Source organism: Pituophis catenifer, unplaced genomic scaffold (assembly GCF_029215685.1).
Source record: "Pituophis catenifer annectens isolate HBS135680 unplaced genomic scaffold, rPitCat1.0.hap2 SCAF_2, whole genome shotgun sequence".
Classification (NCBI taxonomy): Eukaryota; Metazoa; Chordata; class Lepidosauria; order Squamata; family Colubridae; genus Pituophis; species Pituophis catenifer.
In genome coordinates this window covers 128,231,572-128,254,372 of record NW_027256882.1, presented here as the reverse complement: position 1 = coordinate 128,254,372, position 22,801 = coordinate 128,231,572, and the positions used below count along the sequence as shown (strand labels likewise).

General features: G+C 34.4%; 2 protein-coding genes across 9 annotated transcripts in view; one reads left to right on the top strand and one right to left on the bottom strand.

Annotated features, from left to right (window-relative positions):
• The window catches only part of MAP2K4 (mitogen-activated protein kinase kinase 4), a 55,416-nt gene extending 36,149 nt beyond the window's left edge, over window positions 1-19,267 (top strand). For 4 of the 5 annotated variants that reach the window (XM_070937491.1, XM_070937488.1, XM_070937490.1 and 1 more), the window contains 9 exons: window positions 5,236-5,355; window positions 6,527-6,646; window positions 7,624-7,675; window positions 9,790-9,917; window positions 11,882-11,959; window positions 13,159-13,307; window positions 16,365-16,410; window positions 16,908-17,008; window positions 18,659-19,267. In XM_070937491.1, coding sequence (XP_070793592.1) covers window positions 5,236-5,355; window positions 6,527-6,646; window positions 7,624-7,675; window positions 9,790-9,917; window positions 11,882-11,959; window positions 13,159-13,307; window positions 16,365-16,410; window positions 16,908-17,008; window positions 18,659-18,818 — 954 coding nt within the window. In that variant the 3' untranslated portion in view covers window positions 18,819-19,267. Of the gene's footprint in view, window positions 1-5,235; window positions 5,356-6,526; window positions 6,647-7,623; window positions 7,676-9,789; window positions 9,918-11,881; window positions 11,960-13,158; window positions 13,308-16,364; window positions 16,411-16,907; window positions 17,891-18,658 lie in introns of those variants that run through there. The other variant, XM_070937492.1, reaches the window with a different exon arrangement.
• Window positions 1-22,801, bottom strand: part of MYOCD (myocardin) — a 90,065-nt gene that overhangs the window by 21,109 nt on the left and 46,155 nt on the right. For 2 of the 4 annotated variants that reach the window (XM_070937483.1, XM_070937485.1), the window contains exon 13: window positions 21,012-21,499. The exons of 1 other annotated variant lie outside the window; for it this stretch is intronic. In XM_070937483.1, the coding sequence (XP_070793584.1) occupies window positions 21,420-21,499 (80 nt within the window). In that variant the 3' untranslated portion in view covers window positions 21,012-21,419. Of the gene's footprint in view, window positions 1-21,011; window positions 21,500-22,801 lie in introns of those variants that run through there. One more of the 4 variants, XR_011600008.1, reaches the window with a different exon arrangement.

Sequence of the window (22,801 nt, the reverse complement as noted above, 5' to 3'; positions counted from 1 at the left end):
CACGTCGAGTAGCTCGGGCAGGGCCGTTGCCACGAGGCAGGGAGCAGGTACGTAAGCAGCAAGCCCATCTGAACCCCATGACCCCATTTCACAAAGAGGGACTCACATCCGGCAATCTGTGACACAGTGGTCTCCCTCGGACCAGGACCTTAATAATCGCCACATCCCGCCCCTCCCCTGGGCCCTCGGCTGATGGAATCCTCTGAAGCCTGGTGGGCACATCTCAACCAGAGGGACCCCTCCCTCCGGGCCCAACCAGGTCTCCGTAATACCCGCCAGTAATACCCGCCAGGTCTGCTCCCCCCTCTTGAATAAGATCGTAAATGAGGGGGGTGTCTTATTTTTGTTTGCCATCTCTGTTGTATTGGTGTGGATCATTACTTAACACATCATTGGTTTATTGTAAAGACTTTGATAGTCCACCCCTCACTTAATACAGGTAGTCTTCGCCTTACAATAGTTCATTTAACGACCATTCAAAGTTACAATGGCATTGAAAAAAGTGATTTATGACCGTTTTTACACTTATGACCATTGCAGCATTCCTATAGTCATGTGATCAAAATTCAGATGCTTGGCAACTGGTTCATACTTATGACAGTTGCTGTGTCCCAAGGTCATGTGATCACCTTTTGCAATCTTTTGAGAAGCAAAGTTAATGGGGAAGCCATGTTCATTTAACAACTAGTTTACTAACTTATCAACTGCAGTGATTCACTCAACAATTATGGCAAAACTCAGTTGACAAATGTCTCACTTAACAACAGAAATATTGGGCTCAATTGTGGTTGTAAGTCGAGAACTACCTGTATGAAGGGTATTTGAAGTTATGTCTCACCCTAGTGGGATGGACCCACCTCACTTGTTTCAGCAGAAAGGGCTTATTATGGCCCTTGTCTGCCAAGGAATATTGGTTGGTGGGAGTCTAAGAGTCTTTTCCCTGTGGTCCCTGCCCTTTGGAACATTCTGCCCTTGAGTGAGATCCGCCTCCATCCCCTTAGTTTTCCAGAAGAGCCTTAAAACCTCGTTCTGCTAAGCCGGCCTGGGGCCCCAGTGAGGATGCTCTATGTTGGAGATAGTTGACGGGGTAAGAGAGAAGACTCCTTCCTGTGCTGTTCATCCCCTTAATTTTTAGTCTCGATATTTAATTCTTACAAATTTTAACTGTTTTTATATTGATCTTTTATCATTTTGTAACTTGTCCTAAGTCACTTCAACAGTGAGATAAATGGCATGTAAATTTAATAAATAAAAAAGAATATAAAAAATAAAGTTTGTCGTTTAAAAGTGTCCATCTTTGGTACGCTATAATTATATATATTTTTCTTCCATTATGCTTTTTGGAGACATTATATGAGTGAATAGTATATGAGTTCTGCTTATAATAACCATCTGGTATGTTTTCTGGAAAAAACTTATGTAGTTCTTAGAGCTCTGCCAGAGAGGTTAAGCATAAGCTAATTTTGAGATGAAAGGCCAGCCATTCAAAAAAGACTTCCTTCTGAATTTCTACGAGAAATGGCAATAAAATGCCAAAGTGAATTCAGCTGTTCAAGGAAAAAAATGTTCGTAAAACAAGAGAAATTTTTTAAAAGGAACAAACTCAAGAGTTGGGGCGAGTAGATTGCCACTTAGCACATTAATGATTCAAGAAATACACAAAAGAACTACTTTACAGATGGTGTCAGGCCTGTACTTAGGTCATAGGAGACCTTAACATTCTAGAAATTATTAGATCTAAAGAAAAACGATGAAGGTTAAGGGAACTGATGGCTTATTTAGTGCCATAAATAATGGATATTGCTTGAGTTAAAGAGACTACTAGAATAAAATAAACGTGAAATCAATTTTGGAAAAAAGAGCCAGTTTGGTCTAGTAGTTTAAGACACCAGACTAAAACAATGAGATTGTGAGTTCTAATCCCCTCTTAGGCATGAAAGCCTTCTGGATGACTTTAGGGTGGTCACTCACTTTGATCCAATGAAATCTGACCAGGGCAATAAGCCAATCAGTCAATTCAAGACACAATGAATAGATCAACATTTGGCTGATCTGAAAATATAGACCCTGGACTGGGGGGAAAAAAAGCTAGGATAAAAAAAAAACCAGCCATATGTTTAGACTGCATTTGGCATTTTTGTCCACATTATTTATTATTCATCTGTTTTCCAATGCATTTTATAATCAAGACTTCATTTTCTGATAATAGGCAATACCTTCAATATCCATAACGTCCGAATAAAGAGATGAATTTTTTGCTTATTGATTTCTGGAATGCAGAATGATAGATAGCTCTGGAATAATTTGCCCAGAAAACATGTAGCATATCTCTGGAATAAAGCAAAACTTTTCTGTGTCTGCTATTTTGTGGGTTGTGTAGGTTGGGAAACTATTCCTTGGAGAGGCACTGGGGATATTTTATATTTCAGTGAAGATCCATAATATGAGTAGACTATTGTTGCTATAAAGATTTTTTTTGTGTAAGATATGATTGCTTAGGGCTTTAGGCTATAACTCAGTGACATGCATAGTTTTAAATTAGTTTGTTTACAATTGTTTTAAAAAATTGCTTTAGAACTGTGAAAGAGGGATGTCCATGGAGCACCTTTGTGAAAGAGGATTAAATCCCCTTCTGAAAAACCACTTCGTAGCATTTGCTGCAAATAGTAATTGAAGTAAACAAGGTTGAGGAAGTTCAATGAGAAGAAGACAAGCTATGCAGACCTGAGATGATTTGAGGCTGAGATGGTTTTAGTTTAGTGAACCAGTTCTAAACAGATTAGCTAATGTTAATCCAGGACATAGTTTGGCATTTTTTATTGGATATAATTTAGTATTTGATTGTCAGATGGCTTCCATCCAACAATTTGAAGGTAGATGATGATTCTTTAGCCAAGTAAAACAAAAAACAAACAAAAAATAAGGCATCTACTCATTTCACCAAAGTTGTGGTGCTGTTTTGTTTATTGCAGATCTCAGTATAGATGTAAGAAGATTCTAGTGTAGTTTGGTATCCTTGCTACCAATTTAGGATAAAGTTATTGCTTTTAAATATTTTTTAAAAAATCATGATTCAGGTGAGATTAATAGTGTAGTAGTGTCATTGGTAATGCTTGAACAGTCCTCATTCATTTTATTAATCCCATGTCTTTCTATGAATATTCATTTTGAGACTACTGTACTCTGTACTGTACTCTGTGTACCTCAGAAAAAACACTGACATTGTTTCCTTTAGATGGTTTTGTAATATTTATAGGGGTCGGATACCTTGAAATTCAATGATATTTAGCTTTTCAAAGCTTTCGTTAATAGGAAGAAATTGTGAAGAACTATTTTGGACTTGGTGCTTTTACTTTTACTATAGGTTAATGCAATATTACTTTAATACAGTAATTAGCTTGTTTGTACTCTTACTTTCACTGTTCAGGCAATGACATTTTTCCAATTATTCCAGTTATTACAAACAATTGTGCTGAGATGTAATATTGTTTTAGAAATTATTCCTGTCATAATAGAAAATCCATCTGATACATAATTGGAAACCTTTTTTAGCTTGTCAAGTTTGGTTCATTGCCTCAAAGGATAATTAGTCCTTTTGTCTCCATAGGGTCATATTTCTTTGCCTACTTGCATGATTAAAATATTTGTCTTCCACAATTTCTTACGAAAACTGCTGTTCACCAGATGAAAACTGTCAGTTCCTTCATTCTTGTAAATATTGTAAATAATGGTTTTCAAAGCGCAATAACAAATTTGAAAAAACAGATGAAAAACATTGGCGTCAATTAGAACAAGAATATCATACAGAGCGATATGCAGAAATCCTGCTAACCAATGGTTGATAACATGCTTTTTCTTTTTTCTTTTTGGTCAAATACAATCCAAGGACTTTTAGTAGTATGAATTACAAGTCAAGAATTCTCTCCCTTGAGCTAATGGTGCCTTTGCTTTCATCATACCTTATAGGTTGTCCAACAGCCCAAGATACAGCTAGTAAAAAAATAGATTTCTGAATGATTTGCATCAGCTATATCTTTTTTGTGTGTATTTAAATTTATTTATTTACAAACATTTCCCTTAAAAGGGAAATGTAGAAATTCAGCATGTCTTTTAAATTGCATAAAAATACCATTATTGTATATAATATATTTATACACAATACTTTTAAATGTTCTTTTTAAATGCTATAGAGTGGTCAGAAGATGTTTAATAGGCAAAATCCAGCGTACCTATGAAAATATTTTCTCTATGTTCAGAAATTTGCAACATTTATCTCTTTGTCACTTATTGGTCCTTGGAATTTTGTTTCTCTGCCTGAATGGAATTAATTGTCTGCACAGCCATTATGAGCAGAGAACAACATTCAGAATAAATGCATAGGTTGCAATATTAGTAGTCAAATTATTTCAAATTCAAAACTTTGAGCTTAAAATTCATTTATTTGTTCTATTTATATACTTCTGAATCTCTATTGATTTACCGCATCTTGAGGAAAAAATCACCAAAAACATACATTAAAACATTAAAGATCAATATTAAATTAATTTAAAATCATGAATAGCTACTCAGAACTACAATTAGTCAAGATAGATTTTAATAAGAGTGATGATGAATCAAATATACATCAATTATATCTTTGTAAGTAATTCAAAGTAAATTAAAGGTGATGGCAACAAACTATTGAACTGAATACTATTCTAAAAAGTTCCATCTTCAGTAGTTTCTGCAGTTTGAGAAGAATAGTGCATGCTTTAATTATAAGGAAAGGGTTTTCACAAGAAATAGCACCTCCTGGCTTCCATTTTCCTTATTTCAAGAAATACAATATGACTAAAAGCTTATTGGGAAGGATATATTGGAGGAGCCCACTGGAAGATGGGCACTGGACATAGAAGTGTGTGTGTTGCAGGGAAACTACTGCTGCAGATAACAAGCCATATTAGCATCAACATAAGTTCTGACCTATGTTAGCTTTTATCTCTGGTGTGTGTTTGTTTTTCTCTCTCTCTCTATTGTATTCTGTATGATTACAGATGTATTCTGTATGATTACAGATGTATTCTGTATGATTAAATTTAATAACTGGTTTAATTTTTTTCTGTTCAATTTTAAGTCTTTGCCAAACTAGTACTTTCTCCCATTCTAAAATATTTCAGATTGATAACGTCCATTTATATTTAAAAAATCTGTCTACTATGACTTGAGTTTAATGATTTGTCCTTATCGTTCTTTCAGAGAATTCGGTCAACAGTGGATGAAAAGGAACAGAAACAGCTTTTAATGGATCTGGATGTAGTAATGAGAAGTAGTGACTGCCCGTATATTGTTCAGTTTTATGGAGCACTCTTCAGAGAGGTTGGCACTCAGAATTTGCTTAATTTGCCTCCAAACGTTTAGGTATTTTCAGAAGGTTTAATGGGTAATAATTGAAGGGCAAGATAGAAAGTTTTCTGGATAACATTGCATGAAGTGGGGTACCTGCAATAGAAATATTATCAGGAGTAGTTCTAACAGTTGAACGTAAGAAAGCTTCATAATATGATTTTGTTTTGGTGTTTGACAAAAAAAGGCCATTATGAGTTTATGCTCATTTTTCAAACTTTATTTTCTTAATTACATATTAAGCAAATCATCCTTCCAAATGTGACATACTTTCACATTCATAATAATCCTACAGGATAGTTTAGACAAAGAGTTTTTACTGTAACTAGTTCAGTGTTATTTATGAGGTTCCTGGATCAGTGGTGACTTGAAACCCAACCATCCTGGTCCTGATTTGCTACATTATTCTAGCTAGTCCACCAAAGAATGCTTGAGTCCTTTATTTTCATTTTGTGGAGGACGTGTTTTGGGCAGGGCATTGAACTCATAGTTATTGAGCTTTTTGACCACTCCGTGTACCAAAAAGGATATATGTCCAATGTTCACCTTCTAATAGCACCTTAGAGAAGTAGTTTGATCAGCTGTGCAACCTTGCCTTTTTACAAAAGCTTGCTTATTGATAATGACCTCCTTCTATGGAGCAGATCCGAAGCCCAAGGAACATAATGTTATTGTTGATATTATATCACATATAAGTTTAGGACACAAAGTCATAAAGTATAACATTCTCATTTCATTCAGTCAACAGGCCACATTAAGTAGAAAACATCTCTTTTTCATGAAATAAATTAAAATTTAACCCACTCATGAATCAAATATAATTGTCTTCATATAATGAAATTGATCGGGTTTTTCTAACTAAAGGATGTCATTTAAATATACAGTGCACCCATTAACCCATCAGGTAGTCAATATATAATTTTTAAAAAATAATACTTTTTCCTTTATAAGAAGTAGATGAATTTTGAATTTGTTCAAAAAGTACATTTGAAGAATGTTATTTTTGCTTGCTTAGCATGGATAATAGAATGTGAAGTAATGTATGTGAGAAGATTTTCATTGCTTATTTTAGTTAACACAACATCCAAAACATTTTTTTCATTTTAACAATAAAAATAATAACCCTTTTCCTTTCTTTGTTTAGGGTGACTGTTGGATCTGTATGGAGCTCATGTCTACCTCGTTTGATAAATTTTACAAATATGTATATAGTGTATTAGATGATGTTATTCCGGAAGAAATTCTAGGCAAAATCACTTTAGCTGTAAGTTTTCTTTGAAAGCTCCTCTTTTTGTGCAGGCTTCTGATTTACTTTGCTTTGCTTTCCCAAACCAGCTTCTAGACAGCATTGAGATTGATTTATTTAAGACTTATTACTGAAGAAAAACTGATGTTTTGCTGACTTTTTAAAAAATGGCTTATTTTGTTTGCTAAGAAAAAAAAATATTTGTAATTCACTGGATGAACTGTGAATATGGTATGTATTTGTGCCCTACCAAATGTGAGTATGATATGTAGGTGTGTAGGGTATGGTATGTATGTGTGGACTTTCTAACCTGCTTCAACTCAGTCAGCTGTTTGGTTGACTGCAGAATTGTAATGCAGAGAATCTTGTAGAAAGGATAAAACCCAGTTTCAAACATAGCAATTCTGAGCCCACTACTTAACACTCTCTTGATTGACACAGAAAGGGATCCAAACAGCTGGGCAGGTTGAATGATGTTCATTGGGATGGTGAAAAAGATGCATAGAATGAAATTCTACAAACCATCACAACCATGCTGCTACTGTTTCTTAAACCATGTTATTTAAGTAGGAAGGGGAGTCATTCCATACATTATGGATTCCCATCACAACTGTTTAAATCTCCCTTGACCAGCTAAATGAACTTGAGAAAAACAAGCTATATTGAGATTTTAACTGTGTCTACTCTGGAAAAGCAAATATGTATAGGGTTTTGTGTAACAATGGAAATTCCAATCCTAATTAGGATCATAACCCAAGGACTACCTGTGCTCATCTTTCTTCTTCCTTTACTGGTACTATTGAACTCCTTTCCAATTATCTTTTTTTTAATCAACTATGTTGTAAAAAAATATTGTTAAGACTTTGAAATGATACTTTTGGATTTCTGCTTTATAATTTTCCTGAAATATATTCTAGAAAGCATTTGTTGATTTGGAATTGTGATATTAATAGGGCTTCAATAGAACTCCATAAAACTTTCGTCTTCTCTCTTAGACTGTGAAAGCATTAAACCACTTAAAAGAAAACTTGAAAATCATTCACAGAGGTAGGCCTATCTGGGTATGTCTTTATTATACAAATAATTTATCTAACTTTTCAAACTGGATCTTTGGAAACATATCTCAAACATGGAACCATTCAGAGACTTTGCATGTGTCTATAGACATTTAATTATGTCACAATTTATCTTTATAATTTTAAAAGCCTCTTGATTTCAATTTTTTAATCTACTATCATTTCTAATTTGTTTTATTCTTTAATTTGCTATCCTCTCTTTTGTATTGGTGTGGATCATTACTTAACATCATTTGCAGGAATATACCTTCAGTTTTATTTCCCCCAAATGATGATTCCACTAGTAAAGATGGGCATATTTGCTCATTCCTGCCTCCATGATCAGCAATTACAAAAAAAAAAAAAAAAAAAAAAAAAAAATTGAGAACTAAAGAGTAAGGCATTTGGAACAGCGAGGAATCATTTTTGGAGGGAACTTTCAGGAAATGGAGAAAACTGCCCACTGCTTTCTTTCCTACAAATGCAGGGAAGGAAGTTCCAGGTCCCAAACAGTGACTTATAATTGATTTTTGTTTTTTTTTTGCTTTAAATTACTATGAATTATTTGAATTTTTAACATTGTAATTTTCCACATCAACTAGTTATAGTAATAATTATTAGTAATTAAAGTCCATGTACAATAAAATTGAAGGTCTTTATATTGAAAGCAGGGGTGAAATCTACTTACCTTTCTTACCGGTTCAGAAGTGCACGCATCACATGCACGCGCAGACCCTCTGCGCATGCACAGAGGTAAAAAACACCAAAATGACCAACTAAAATAATAGAAGTTCCTTCTTTCACCCTTGGGAAATCTGGATGATTCACTGCCCCCAGAAAGGTTAAAATACAGCTTGAAGTAAAGACAAGGACCTTGCAAATTACCAGTCTAGATTAAAACTCCCAGCATTCTCTAGTGCTTATTGTGCTAGCTTGAGCTGCAAAAAGTACTAATCTAATTTCTGTGGTTAAAGAAATAATAGCAATAGCACTTAGGCTTAAATACTGCTTCATAGTGCTTTATAGCCTTCTCTAAGTGGTTTACAGAGTCAGCATATTTTCCCCAACAACCCGAGTCCTCATTTTACCAACCTCAGAAGGATGGAAGGCTGAGTCAACCTTGAGCCACTCAAAATCAAATTCCTGGAGTGAGCAGTGAGTTAATCTGCAGTACTGTGTTCTAACCACTGCGCCCCCATGCCAGGCGTTGTGAATTTAATTTAATTTAATCTCCTTTTCTTTGCTTTTACAATTTATCACCAGACTCATATGTTCAGAACAAATTTTAGTTGATGAAAAAAATGCAGATACTTTACCTATCACTTAGTGGAATTAATGTTGACCTTCAAATTCACAATGTGTCTTCATACGTGGGTTAAAAATATTACCTAGTAATTCCTGATGTACAGTACATCAGGTTATATTTTGCCTTTATGCTGCATAATTTTCATTAAAAGCGATAATCTCAGTTTGTATATGTATATGTGTTTGAGAAAGTCCAAATGAGAAGAAACTGTATCACAGTATGCCCATAGCTGATCAATTACTTATAGAATGTGCCAGTGAAATCTCTATGTGTAGACCAAAGAAACATGGATGTTTGGGTGAACATTACTGGATACATTCCTTATATCATATTTATTAAATATAAAAAGGATTTAGGAAAACAGGTATTAGTAAATTCTCTTTATCACTCTTAGTTTTTGCAGCTTGCCCCTAGCCACAAACAATGAATAATGTGTTTTTGTCCACATTTTATCAGAGTTGATGAATTAGTTTAATTGTAAACATTCCACATTTGGAATGTTTCACTCGGAGCTCAGAACACTTTTGGTAAGGCCAAAGAAGAATTGAAAAACTTACGTTGAGATTAGAAGAATTTATATCAACTTTGAAATACCTGTTGCAAATTCCAAATGTTTGGTGCACCACTATTGATTAAGTATGGTGGGGAAAAGGATAGAGAACATCAGGTTTCTCCAGCAAAGATGCAAACAAGATCTTGATCTTGTTTCTTGTTGTTTGGGAGCTTTCAGTAGATTGAAATAAAAGTATCGTAACTGAAATTTGCCCTCATAAGTATGTCTTTGTTCTTATTTCTTTCAGATATAAAACCTTCCAATATTCTTCTGGATAGAAATGGAAATATTAAACTCTGTGATTTTGGCATTAGTGGACAACTTGTAGACTCCATTGCCAAAACCAGAGATGCTGGATGCCGGCCATATATGGCAGTAAGTGGGATTGGAAAATTGAGTTGCTGAGATGGGAATAAGAATGAACCCCCCCCTTTCCCCCCCACCCCCCCACAATCCTAATATACAGTATAGAATAATACTAAATATCCAGGATCAATCCCGTGGATCAGTTTTAATTGCCTAAATTGATGGATAGATAACTTGGAACTGTTGGCACATTTGACGGGGAAAGGAATATACAAGGCAAGTCATGGAGCTAGAAATGTAAAAAATACAGCCTAGACATCACATGTAGCCCAGCACCTTCTATTTTATAACCATGAGAGTGGAGGGAATCAAATATTAGGGATTTTTTTGGTACATTTTGGGGAGATAAGGAGCAAAATGGGTATCCTTGGCTTTGCTTGAAATATGCCTCATATTTTCAGTTCTGTTACTTGTTATAGCAAAGAATCTGGCTTTCGAGCTGATAATAAAAAGACCCAGTATTTCTGAGAAGATATATATTTAAAAACCAAATTAAAGTTTTTATTAACTCCTCTTGAATCTCATCCACACCATTTCTAGTGTAGCTGGATTATATGGACTACCAGTTGAGAACGACTGACTGAAGGCATTCATTTCATTTGTCCTTGATTTCTGGATTCTTGAGGCCTTGTTTCAGCCTCCTATCTTCAAGTTTGCTTATCTTATTCTTGCCAGTAGGCAAAACTATTACCTGGTTTTATTGTTGTTAAGTCCATTGTTTGCCACATTCTTGTGTGACCTGCTACCCAGACATGGTCTAATAGACTAAGAGACTCAGAAGTATTGAGACCCTCTCACTTCCTAAATGTATTCAAAATGGATCTAGTGGATAAATAAACTGTATACATTTATGTGATTATTTAATTTATTTCTCCCCCCCCCTTTTTTTTGAAGATTTTCAAAATGATCTCCAGTTCTAAAATCAGACAACTATAAAAACAGAACCTAGAATAGACCTAGAATTATTATCATAAAAACAGAAGGAGAACCGGAACAGAACCAGTAGAAAAATTCTTAAAATTATAACAATAATAAAATACAGCACTTGTCCTCAACAAGCTATTCCTGTCCTGTAGTTTATAACTTTTAATATATAATTTTCAGTCTCATTGTAAAACATCACATCCCTGGATGCTCATGCTAAGTAGCTTTGGATGCACAACAAATCATGCACATATTTTAATAATCTTTAATAATCTGGATTCTCTAATATTAGACAGATCAAGGAACAATTTGCAGGAGGAATAAATGTCTAACTTAGTCGAAGTTGGAGAGTTCCTAGAAAAAGCTTTCTACAATGAAAAAAAGAAGGCGGGAAATGATGATTTCCATGAAATACAGTTTTGGAGACACATTTCATTATCATTGGAATCTTTGCTTTTCCTTAAGAGAAAAAGGATCATTGAAATAGGTTTGAAAATTAGAATTCAGGTTTACTGTGGAAAAAGAGTGGAGGCCTTGAATTCTAAACTATAGTATGATAGTAAAGCTCTCTTAAAAATGTGCCTAAATTTGCTTTGGACAAAAAGCAGCTTCACACTCCGTTTTGAGAGCATGCTCCTGATCGGAATTAAAAGCACATTGGTTTCTTACCATGATCACCCCTTCAGGTTGTCTTGTAAATTATACAAGCAACTTGTATTATACAAGCAAAGAGACTCAATTTAAGCACCAGTTTTAAGAAATCCTTGACATGTACTTAGGCTGAAGTATGCTTAGACGTGTCAGATTGTTTGATGTATAAACGATAGATCGTATTATGCTTAACTGGCACAATTCATACAGAGCCCAGAAATTGCTAACCAGATTGTAGTGTTCTTGTTGGTTTTTGCTCTTTATGAAAGTGATGCTTGATGAGGGAAATGTTGGTGTTACCTAAAGTCTTACCTCCAACTCACTGTGTAATCTTTATACCATTTCTTGATATATTTGATGTTTCCCTTGTATACCTATTTTTTTTTATCTTATTTCAGCCAGAGAGGATAGACCCCAGTGCATCTAGGCAAGGATATGATGTACGTTCTGATGTCTGGAGCTTAGGGATTACATTGGTAAGAAATAGTGAGTGTTGCTGAAGAGAAGTTCTTAAATCTGCTTATGAAGTGATAAAAGGATTTGGGAAATGTAAAAGTTAGAGAGGTGTTGCTTTTATAAACATAAAATATCTGCCCATCTGAATTTCTCAGAAGTACATAGTTTGGGCTTCTTTGTTCACTTTTTTCAGTTTTATTGTACCATGTGGTGCTTCCCCCTAGTGGATGTATAAAAGCATTGCTTGTGTAAAGAATACTTCGCTTCAAGTAGAAAGTCATGCTTTTTTTTTAGCGTAAAGTTTTAAATCATTGGTCAGCACCAATGAAGTGAAGTACTGTTTCATACAAATCTGTTCCAGATTTCTTGTTACAGATTTGAGGGAGCATGCAGCATTAACCTTTTCAATGTTAATATCAATTTTTCTATATGTATCCTTGGCCATGGGAAATAAATGTATGCTTCTGTTTAGCTTCAAATGATTAGTCCTGGCTTTTCTTGGATTGAGGCTATGTGCTTTGTGCGAAGCTACAGTTTATACAGAATGCACACATTTTAATGGGAATAGCCAAGTATGATCTCCCAGGCACAAATGAAGGGATTACTACTTGTATATCATATCCTCAATAATTTAGAATGTAAACTATTAAAAGTTCATCTCTCTTGTACTGATTTACCATAGTTTGTGATCCCAAAGGTGCTTTTTCAAGAGGCAACTGGACTTTCTGGACTTTCCTCTTGAAAAAGCACCTTTGAGACAACCATGACATGGATGACTGAGAATCTCCATAGATGTATTTTGTGATAATCTGTAGTTAACACTAATAATGCAACTACTGCTGCTTTAAGATGATCTAAGGTAGAGACTTATTTATAGTGAATTATTGAATTTCTTTCCCAGGAAGGTAGCTCTCAAATGGCTAAGCCTAACACAATGCTTAAAATACTTGTTTCCCCATGCCTAGTAGATATAATTGCCTGGATCTTTACTCTTAACTATTTAGGAGCGTTAGATCTGCAGTTCATTTACTGTCTCAGTTGGAATGCCTTGATTTACATTTTATCATTGTTATAGAATTATTGTATTACACTATATCCTGCACCTGGCTCCTTCAGAAGGAAGAATAATATATAATAGCAGCAATAACTGTTTCTATTTTTGTGAACTTCGTGTTGAATAATTCAACCTGTGTGTTTTGTGCTGATCTCTTTGCTGCAGTATGAGTTAGCCACAGGACGGTTTCCTTATCCTAAATGGAATAGTGTATTTGATCAGCTGACACAAGTGGTCAAAGGAGACCCACCACAACTGAGCAACTCAGAGGAACGGGAATTCTCCCAAAGTTTTATCAACTTTGTCAACTTGTGGTGAGTATGTCTCATTTTGATCTTATTCTGTTTAGGAGATTCTCATAGGGATTCATGCGGGCTTGAAGAAATGTAAATCTTGAATTAAGTCTTGGGGATCTGTGGCCATGGCCTATGGGTACAGAGTTATTTAAAGGGGGTCCATGGTGAAGAAAAGGTGAGAACCACCAGTTTAGGGTATATGTCTATAAAATCTATATAAATAAATTTGTATAACATGCTAAGGTAAAATAAGATCTTTTTGTTTTGTTTTTCCAAAGTAAATCCAACCATTCTGTTTTTTTGCTTAACATGGTTTATGCCTTACACTTAAAGCATGATAATGAGAACTAGTCAACCATAGCTTATTTAATAAGCCTTTCTTAGGAACGTGTATCAATCACTTCAGACAATTAAGTTTCAGATTTTAAATTAATACTAGTCTTTATTTATTGTGACATTTTTATGTAACTTTGTAAAATATTTTTCCTGTAAAGCTAATTTTAAAAAAGGTATGGAATTTTTTAAATGCAACGGGAGACGAAAACTTGTAAAATTACATTTTTAAAAAAATCATAAAATACAAGAAGGAAATTCACAGTATGACCATAAATATAGTTTTAAGATTAAATGACTCAAATTATTATAACTTATTGGTAAATCCTGAATAAACAGAATGATATGTGCTAATTGAACTACAGAATTGATATCTGTATCTGCTATGATTGAGTAGATATTTCCCTCTCCTTTCATAGAGGGTCCTGGTACTTTTTTTGCTTTAAGTATGAATTGGTGTGTCATATCTAAGATTATGATTGAGACAATATACTAAATAGAAGTGAATGGAGATAGTTGTTTTTACCCATAGTATGCTATTATCCTACATCTGGCCCTAAAATTTTCTAAGAAGTAAGATTGCTCATTTGGGAATGAACTCAAAGGTAATCGAGCCCTTGGCGTAATATGGTGCTGATTGCATTCAGCTGGATTCACATCATCGTTCTGATGGGAGTAGGCAACTGGATACCATCCAGATTTTTTTCATAGTCCCAAGTCAGTAACTCTGCTCACTGAGATCGACAGAGGTTAATCAAAATATTTTGGTTGACATTGGACTGCCTACCCTTGCTATAATAATTACTGACAAGAATTGATAGACTTCTACTGGTTGTATTTGCAACTTTGCAATGCATTTGTTATATTATATTGGAGATAAAATGAATGGTTCCTGAGTCTCATTTAAATTATTATGCCAGATGGGAAACATTATCCAATCTACCAACAAACCAAACAGGAATTCAGACGCGTAAAAGTAACAAGGATAAAAGAAATTGCTTTAGAACTTTCAATTATGTAAAAAGAAAAGCAGAAAGATTAATAAGCTTAATGAACTTTCTGGTTAATGTAACTTTAGTAGTAAACTAATAAATTTCCTTTGAGACATGCTCAACTCTTGATGATTTCATGGAAATATCCATGTCAGTCTCTTGACAACAGTACAGAAATAGGTTTTATGGTTTGTTTGGAAATTTGGTCAGTCTGTTTTTTTGTTAATGTTTCAAACACTCTATAAAGCACATTTTGACCATCAGTTTATGCCTTAATAAGCAATATTTAAACCGTTTTTTTGAAACCATTTCACTATCCTTTTGCACACACAAGGCAAAAACTAGGAATCTGCAGTTAAATTATAGGCTCCCCTTATGTCCAAACTGGAACTTTGTTTAGTGGCTTTCAAATAAACCAGAATATGGATGCTATTTTTTGTAGCAGTTTCTCTATGCTCTACCTTACACTAAACAAAATCAAGACAGGGCTGTTTTGAATTTCCTACGCTTTCTCAGAACGAAATAATCTTTTCTAAGATTCTTCCCTTAACATTTTCTCATTCCATTACCATTCCCACTTCTACTCCAAGAATTGCACTGGATTACTTACTTTGCTTCCAGTTGCAATTCAAGATGCGGATTGTCATCAAATCCTTCATGGTTTGTGGGACCACCATTTCCCAGAAATCCGTAATATTTGCCCATCCGATAGGATTCAGTAGGATAGGCTCACTGCTGTCCCCTTGATAGAAGATTGTCAATATCAGGGGCCACATACACATGTCTTTTGGGTTGCAAATCCTCCCTTGGAACTGTACTCCCCAGATACACAATTGACCCTCCTGGCTTTTAGAAAATTGATGAAAATCTGTTACTGTATTTATTCAGGATTTACAGTTCCGTAGGAATGTAGGATATAGTTGTATGATTTTAATCTCCAATATTGAGGACCTATGCACTGCTCAGAGTTGGTGGACTGGAGAGGTCTATAAATCTTGTAATTGAATGAATACATTAATCACAATCACTTGTCAATCACAAGTTCATATTTGTTGAAATCCATTGGCAATCCTTTATCACTTTGGGTGTTACAGAAAGCTAAAAGTCGGCTATAATTCCCTAGTTTCTTTGCTGCCATGAAGGAGCAGCTCACAGAAAGAGAGTTTTTTAGTAGCTTAGTTTATTAAACTCAGATGTTTCAGTCTGGGTAGAATGAATCTCCCTGCTGGTTTTCATCTAAATGTTGTTTTCAGAATACATCTACTCTTAATGGGCTGTAGGAGTTGATTCATAGGAAAGCTTTAACAAAGTGATATTATTTATTTTGTAGCATTGGGAAAGTCTAAGTTTTACTTTTAAAAAGAAGCTGTGATTGTTCCCTATCTTCCAGCTATGTTCTGTCTTGTTATTGATCAATTATTAATTATTGCTATTTTGACAGGATAAGTTAATATATTAGATGTCTTTTTAGAAAACTTTTTCTAAGGGGTTAGAACAGCTTGGAAGGCAGGAAAAAGGAAGCATAGATAAATAAGTGCTATAGATTTAAAGCTTGTACATTGTAGGTAGAGAATTTGAAAACAAGTAGTAGTCTGTAGGTTATAGCAATTTCACAGAAAAATGAATATGTGCCCAAATACATTAGAATTACCAGTTTCTGATAATTCCTTTAACTTGTGCTGTCCAAGAATTAACTCAAATGCCTTTCTGCAATCATTTTAATCTGTAATCTTTTTATTAATCTTTTTAGCCTTACAAAGGATGAATCCAAAAGGCCAAAGTATAAGGAGCTTCTGGTGAGTATGGAGTATGAACCTATCAGCAAGATTTAATTGAAGGTTTAGGTGATTCCTGTCATGAAGAATGATTGATGTTCTGTAATGGAAACATTGGTATTTTTCACGCTGTAGAATATCTCCTATATTGCACTTACATAGAATTAAGTGATGGTTGCTTCCCTCTATGGTGCATTGAGTGCAAACCAGTTTTTTTCCCCAGGTTTGGATTATAAAATTGAAATTCTGTGCCTGGATAATAGACTTGCATGGCAATTTATTGTAAATAACTTGAAGATTTCATTTGAAGGGCTTCAGTCAAATCATGTCTTATTTACAAATGCTTTTTCTGAAGGTTTTATGGCTATTTTAAACCATGTGAGGATTGTTTTTCCTAATAAGTAAATAAATTTCATGGAATTTAAAGTACATAGAGACATTGAATACTTTTATGTCCTATAGATACTTTTTGTGATTACATATACTGACAGACTGTTTTGTTCCTTTTTTCTTTCCAGAAACATCCCTTCATTCTAATGTATGAGGAACGAACAGTGGATGTTGCATGCTATGTTTGTAAAATCCTGGATCAAATGCCAACAACTCCCAGCTCACCAATGTATGTTGATTGATACTGCTGCTATATCAAAACTCTAGTGCAAGTGCTGAGAGAAAGCAAGATGTACAGAATCTTCACCCCATATTGCAGTGTTTTAATGCTCGCCCAGACACCATGTGCAATAATGTTGGTGTTTCTCCTCCATTCTGTCTGTATATCATTGTCACTTACCAAGTGCATCCATGTAATACCCGAACTCACAGTGTTAGTGTCAAATCAAAGAGAGACTTTGTTTTGCTCTTTTTGTGGACATATACATAAAATGTGGAAATAAGTAACATTTTATTTGTTGATCATGATTGGATAGCACCTAAAAGTTAAGTTCTAAACTCAGAAACTTCTCAGCAGCGACTGGAGGGATTTTATTCTCAAATTCTTCCAACTGCTACAAATAATTTAAAGGAAAGGAAGTTAGTTGTTGGTCTGTCTGATTCGAAACATAAGAAAATAATAATACTGCCTGGGAGACAGTAACTTGTGCAGCCAAATGGAGCTACTTTTACCTTCTGGAGCTAGCAAAGGCAAACGGGGGATAATATATAAATATATATATATAAATATATTTTTCTTCACAAAGTGCAATAGATTGAGTTGAAATTCTGTTGCTTTTCAGCCACAGTGTATATTTTTTAAAACAGTGTGGCTCAGCAGAACTTCATAATGTTGGGGGAGGAAAGAGTGATCATGTAAAATGGATTATTTCTTTACCAAAAAACATTCAGTGTGTTGAAAGAGCTAACAATTCAACTTATAAGAGAGGAAGAATAATGTATTCTTTCACTTTCCATGGAAACCAGTCTTCAGCAGAATTAGGTATCCTACAAACTGTTAACCAATGACATAAAATTTTGAACTGAGGAATTATTAAACTATTCAGTGGAATTTAACTGGCTTGTGACCCCTGATTTCTAACTGTAACCTGGTGATTAGCTGGCTAACTTTCACATTTGGAAAGGACACTGGATGACCTGCAGTTGTGAATAGCTGTATTTACCTTATTAAAGAACTCCAGGTGTGATTTGGATCTCTGCTTCCTGTCTGATATCCAATATCAAAGAAGATAAGCTTCCTTCCTCCTTTTCAGTTAGATAACCTGTACTTCCAAAATCACAGCAAAATGGTGCTAATTAATTTGATGTATTTTTGGATGATGAGTTCAATTTCCACTGAACTATTCTGAAAATGGAATTCAGTTTTTATGATGGCTTATTGATATATATTATGGAGAAAATTGCTGAGCCAACACCAATCTGATGGCACATAGTCAATATTGATAATATAAGAGAATGTGTTAAATTCTTCAAAGGACAGAATACAGAACAAGGAATTTTAATATTGTCAATCCAAGAAAAAAAGCCATATAAAATTAAAATGGTATTAATTTTTTCTGCTATATTTGATGAAATACTCATTTCTAACTGACAGCGGAAAAGAAGTGACCCTTGTAAGACACAACACAACGGAAACAAGATCTTATTGCTGTAGCCACTTAACTCTTATATTTCTAGTTTACCAATTGGTTAATAAACTTTCAAGAGGAAAAACAGTCTAAACAGGAACCTTTGCCCATGCAAGAACATATGGAATAACAAATGAGATATTGTTTGAATCGAATTTGGCCTTTAATAATGCAATAATTCTTCTTTTTAGTCCTTTCAGGCAAAAGAAGTACAGAGCCTCCCAGCCTTACATATCAGTTTTCTGTTGGCTCTTCCTTGTCTTCGCCAAAAAAGAAAAAATAATAGTTATAGAGACCCATTTCCCGATTCTATTATTTGTTTATATAAGCAGAATATTTCCATGCAGTTGATCAGAAAATGGAGGTAGCTTCCAACGCAGACTCAGTGCGATGGAAGTTCTAGCATATTAATCATAGATTGTTATAATATACTATTAAGGGTGCAGCATTTATATTACAGTGTATGTTTATAAAGATGTATAGTGTTCAGAAGCTGTGAAAATAGTGTAAGAACTGTACATTGTGAGCTCTGGTTATTTTTTTTTCTTCTTGTACTATAGCAAAAAAAATGTATAAAAGTTTATTGATAAGCTGATGTGCAGGGATATTGCCTAATCGTCTGTAAGTAAAATGGAGTTTCACAACATGATGGCTTTTAAGAGCTTCCAACTATTTTATCTTTTCCTGAATTGACTTCCTGTTCTATTTAAGATATTCTACATGGAATCAAAGTGTTTAATGTAATAGTTCTATTTTTTTTCGCCTGCAGGTCAGTTGTAATAAATCAAGGATGCAACGTAGACCTTGTTAATTTTTGTTATAAGGTCAGGTATGCAATGGGGAAATCAATAAATGCCACCTTTCTCTGGCAAGTTTCCCCTATTTATTGAAAAAAAAAAGAATTAAAATAGATGGTGGAATTAAGGTGATTCTTTTCCCATCTTAAACAAAAAATATAAACTATTTGATCATTGATACATTTTAAACAGGTATATTTGTCCTTGCCTCATGAACCACTTCTGCATCACCTAAATAATCATGATTACTTAACTACTATTGCAACTGAGACCTGGAGTATTGCTTGAATGGTCTATTCATTTCTTACACATATTTTTAATGTATCTCAAAACTTCACTGTTTCAGTAGTGGCATCATAAAAGCATGAGCTGTGTACTCCTATTTTGGACTTCTGGCCCATCAGCAGTCTGTTCTCATGGTGGCCAACCAACTGCCCAAGAAAAGCTCACTGGTCTTCCAGTTGGTGGGCTTCAGAGGCAACCGAGGCTACTCACCATTGATCCCCATGATTTTCTTGAATCCAATCCTTTTTTGAAGCCAGTCAAGCTGGTAGCCAGCATTGGAGTGAATTCCAAATTGAATCATGCATTGTGTAAAAAATGTTTTCCCTTTTCCATATTTCCTGATTCTTCCAGGATTCAATCTCATTGGGTGATCTCTGGTTCTAATACTTTAGAGAAGGGTCAGTAAAATGAGGACCCAGATTGTTGGGGGCAATATGCTGACTCTGTAAACCACTTAGAGGTGGTTAAAGCAATGGGAAGTCGTATATAAATCTAAGCACTATTGCTAATTCAGGGAGAGTTGGGGCAACTATATGGTGTAGAGTGTTTACTAGTCGGATGCCCTTCCTGATGCCACTATGTCAACATATTCATTGTCACTGCTCGCTCTCGTCCTATTAATTTGTATGCATAGTTGGGATTTTTGGCATCAGCATGTATAACTTGCCCATACTGAATGACATCTGCTGTTTAGATGCCTACTCCCTAATATGGAACTCTGCAGTTGCTTATTTTTTGTTTACCACCTGAAGTTTTTACCATTTTGACACCCAATTCCATATAATTTATAAACATCCTAAGTCAGCACTATTTACATCCCACCATTGTGAGTAAAGTCCATTTACTCCGTTTTATTTGTGTGATTTACCCTTTAATATCAAAATTCCATTTGTGGTATTGGTGATAGTACTATAACCTGTTTTTCCACTACCATTCCATCTGTCAATATCTGATGGGACTTTGTGTTTCTTTCAAAAAAGGCACTGAAATTTTAATTCATTTATCCAAGCCTAGGTTATATTATATGAGGAATTGGGAGGAGGGCAGGGAAAGAGGAAAAAATAAAAATAAAAATTGTGAAGGAATTAACCACATTTCTAGTTTTCCTTTAGCATTCAGAGAATAGAAGCTGGTGTGACTAGCCTGCCAGTTAGGACTATACTAAGATCACAGAAGTTTGTTTGTTTTGTTTTTTCTGAACAACTTTTCATTAAATGTGTAGTTTTTCTTAAGATTCACTAACAAAATAACAGAGGAGTCAGATGAGGGTTTTTCCAGTCCAATCTTTTTAACAGCAGTAAACATGGCTGTCTTCCTTCAAGGTGAATATAAAAATCCATTCTGAGTCATTTGGATAGGATACAGAAGAAATTAATATTGTATGGAAATTGAACGGCACGTACTATAAGACTTGACATGACAAAATAACATTAAAACACAAGCTCAGTGTGACATCACAGGATTCTTTTAATAAGTACAGCAGTGCTGTTCAGAGAGGTAAGCAGTGTATTTATTTACAGTGTGGTTTTTTCGTAGTTTAACAGCATCCTTTTAAATAAGGATAAAGCTGGCATTAAAGTTCTGTACCGCACAACAGTGTAGCACCTAAAACTTCTGGATTCAAGTGCTATTTAAAAAGTCTCATTGGAATGGCTTCAAACTTCTTTGCATATTAACATTAAAAACTAAAAAAAAATAAGCACGTGAAAGAATATTCTGGATACTAGTGCATTGTGAACATTTGTACAATCGAAAACCCATGCGTTAAATAGTGATTTTTACAGATAGTTAACATTTTTAACATGCAGCAACTGTTAACTTTTTTCCTATTTCAGCCACTGAAGTTGGTCATCTTAAGAGGGCCGTAGTTTTATGGATACTGAGGTCTCCAAACAGTTCTTCTGCTAATCTTCCTCATGAAGATATTGTTGGCACACAGTCCTTTATATGCTGATGATACACACACACACACACACACACACACAAAATTTGTTTGTGATTTCCAAACAAATCCGATAGTAGGTACACTCATTTGGTAAACATAATGAATTTTAGGTTCCAAACCTAATTTTTAGAAAGCTTCAGGAAATAGTAATGACAAATATAAATTAATTCTTTTTCTAGATTTATGAGAAAAACCAAAATAGTAATTGATGATTAGTATTGCAAGATATCTAGTGAACTGTTCCTTTTCATGTGTGGATTCACACATACTTCCTCTAAAATACCCTAAACGGGATTTTCTAACTCATCGCAATAAAATATAGAAAATATTTCCTCTTTTCTTCCTCTTATAAATCTAACAGGAGGAGTAAACCAGAAATCGTGATGTCAGTCCTGGCTTCTTAACAATTTGCATACCAGGAATAGTGGCTTAAGTAATTTGTCAAAACACAAAGATAAATAGGAATCTAGAGCTTGGATATCTCTTTCTTTAGCAGTTATCCAGTGTTCATTCTGAGCTCCTCTTTTAAGGTTAAATGTAATGACATTTACATACTGAAGTGGAAATAAATTCTTCATTCCATTTGATGATCACATTGGAGGAAGCCTCTGTGAACCCATACAAATTAAACCAAAGCTGTCATAGACATGCAACAGTTTGTGAGCACAGCATTTTTCATAGATGCCTTGAATGAATTTGTAAGATACTTTAGCATTCCACTCTATTTTAAGCATGGGATTGCTTTGTTTGATTGAACTGTTTTATAGTTATTTAATAAATATACACATGTATTTATTTTAAATATCTATTTCCCTGATGCTTTCCATTTCCCTTGACAAATCTATCACTATGGGTATCAATTAGTGATGCTGATTCTTTAAGAGGTTTATATATATTCTTAAAAGTTATCACATACCTAATAGCACCAAGATTAAAACACTATTTTAAGTACACATTTTACACATGTATGTACCATATCCCATCTCCACCTACATATCTATTAGTAGTGGAATAACACCACCACCACTCCATCTGTCACAAAAATGCTATATCTTATCCTATTCTGCTCAGTTACAGAAAATCAGTAAAAAAAAAAAAAAACCTGCACAGATATTACAGCAAAAGAGTGCTTACTGGATTCTAGTAAGAAAGGTCATTTAAAGACCTAGTAAGGATTGGATTGGATTTCTTGATAAATGTATTTCTCTACAAATATCTCCAATTGCTTGAAACCTAGTAAACTTATAGTTCAGGAACACATCAGAATGTTTTAAGGGTGAGGAATAGGCTTTGTTTACCTTATTTTC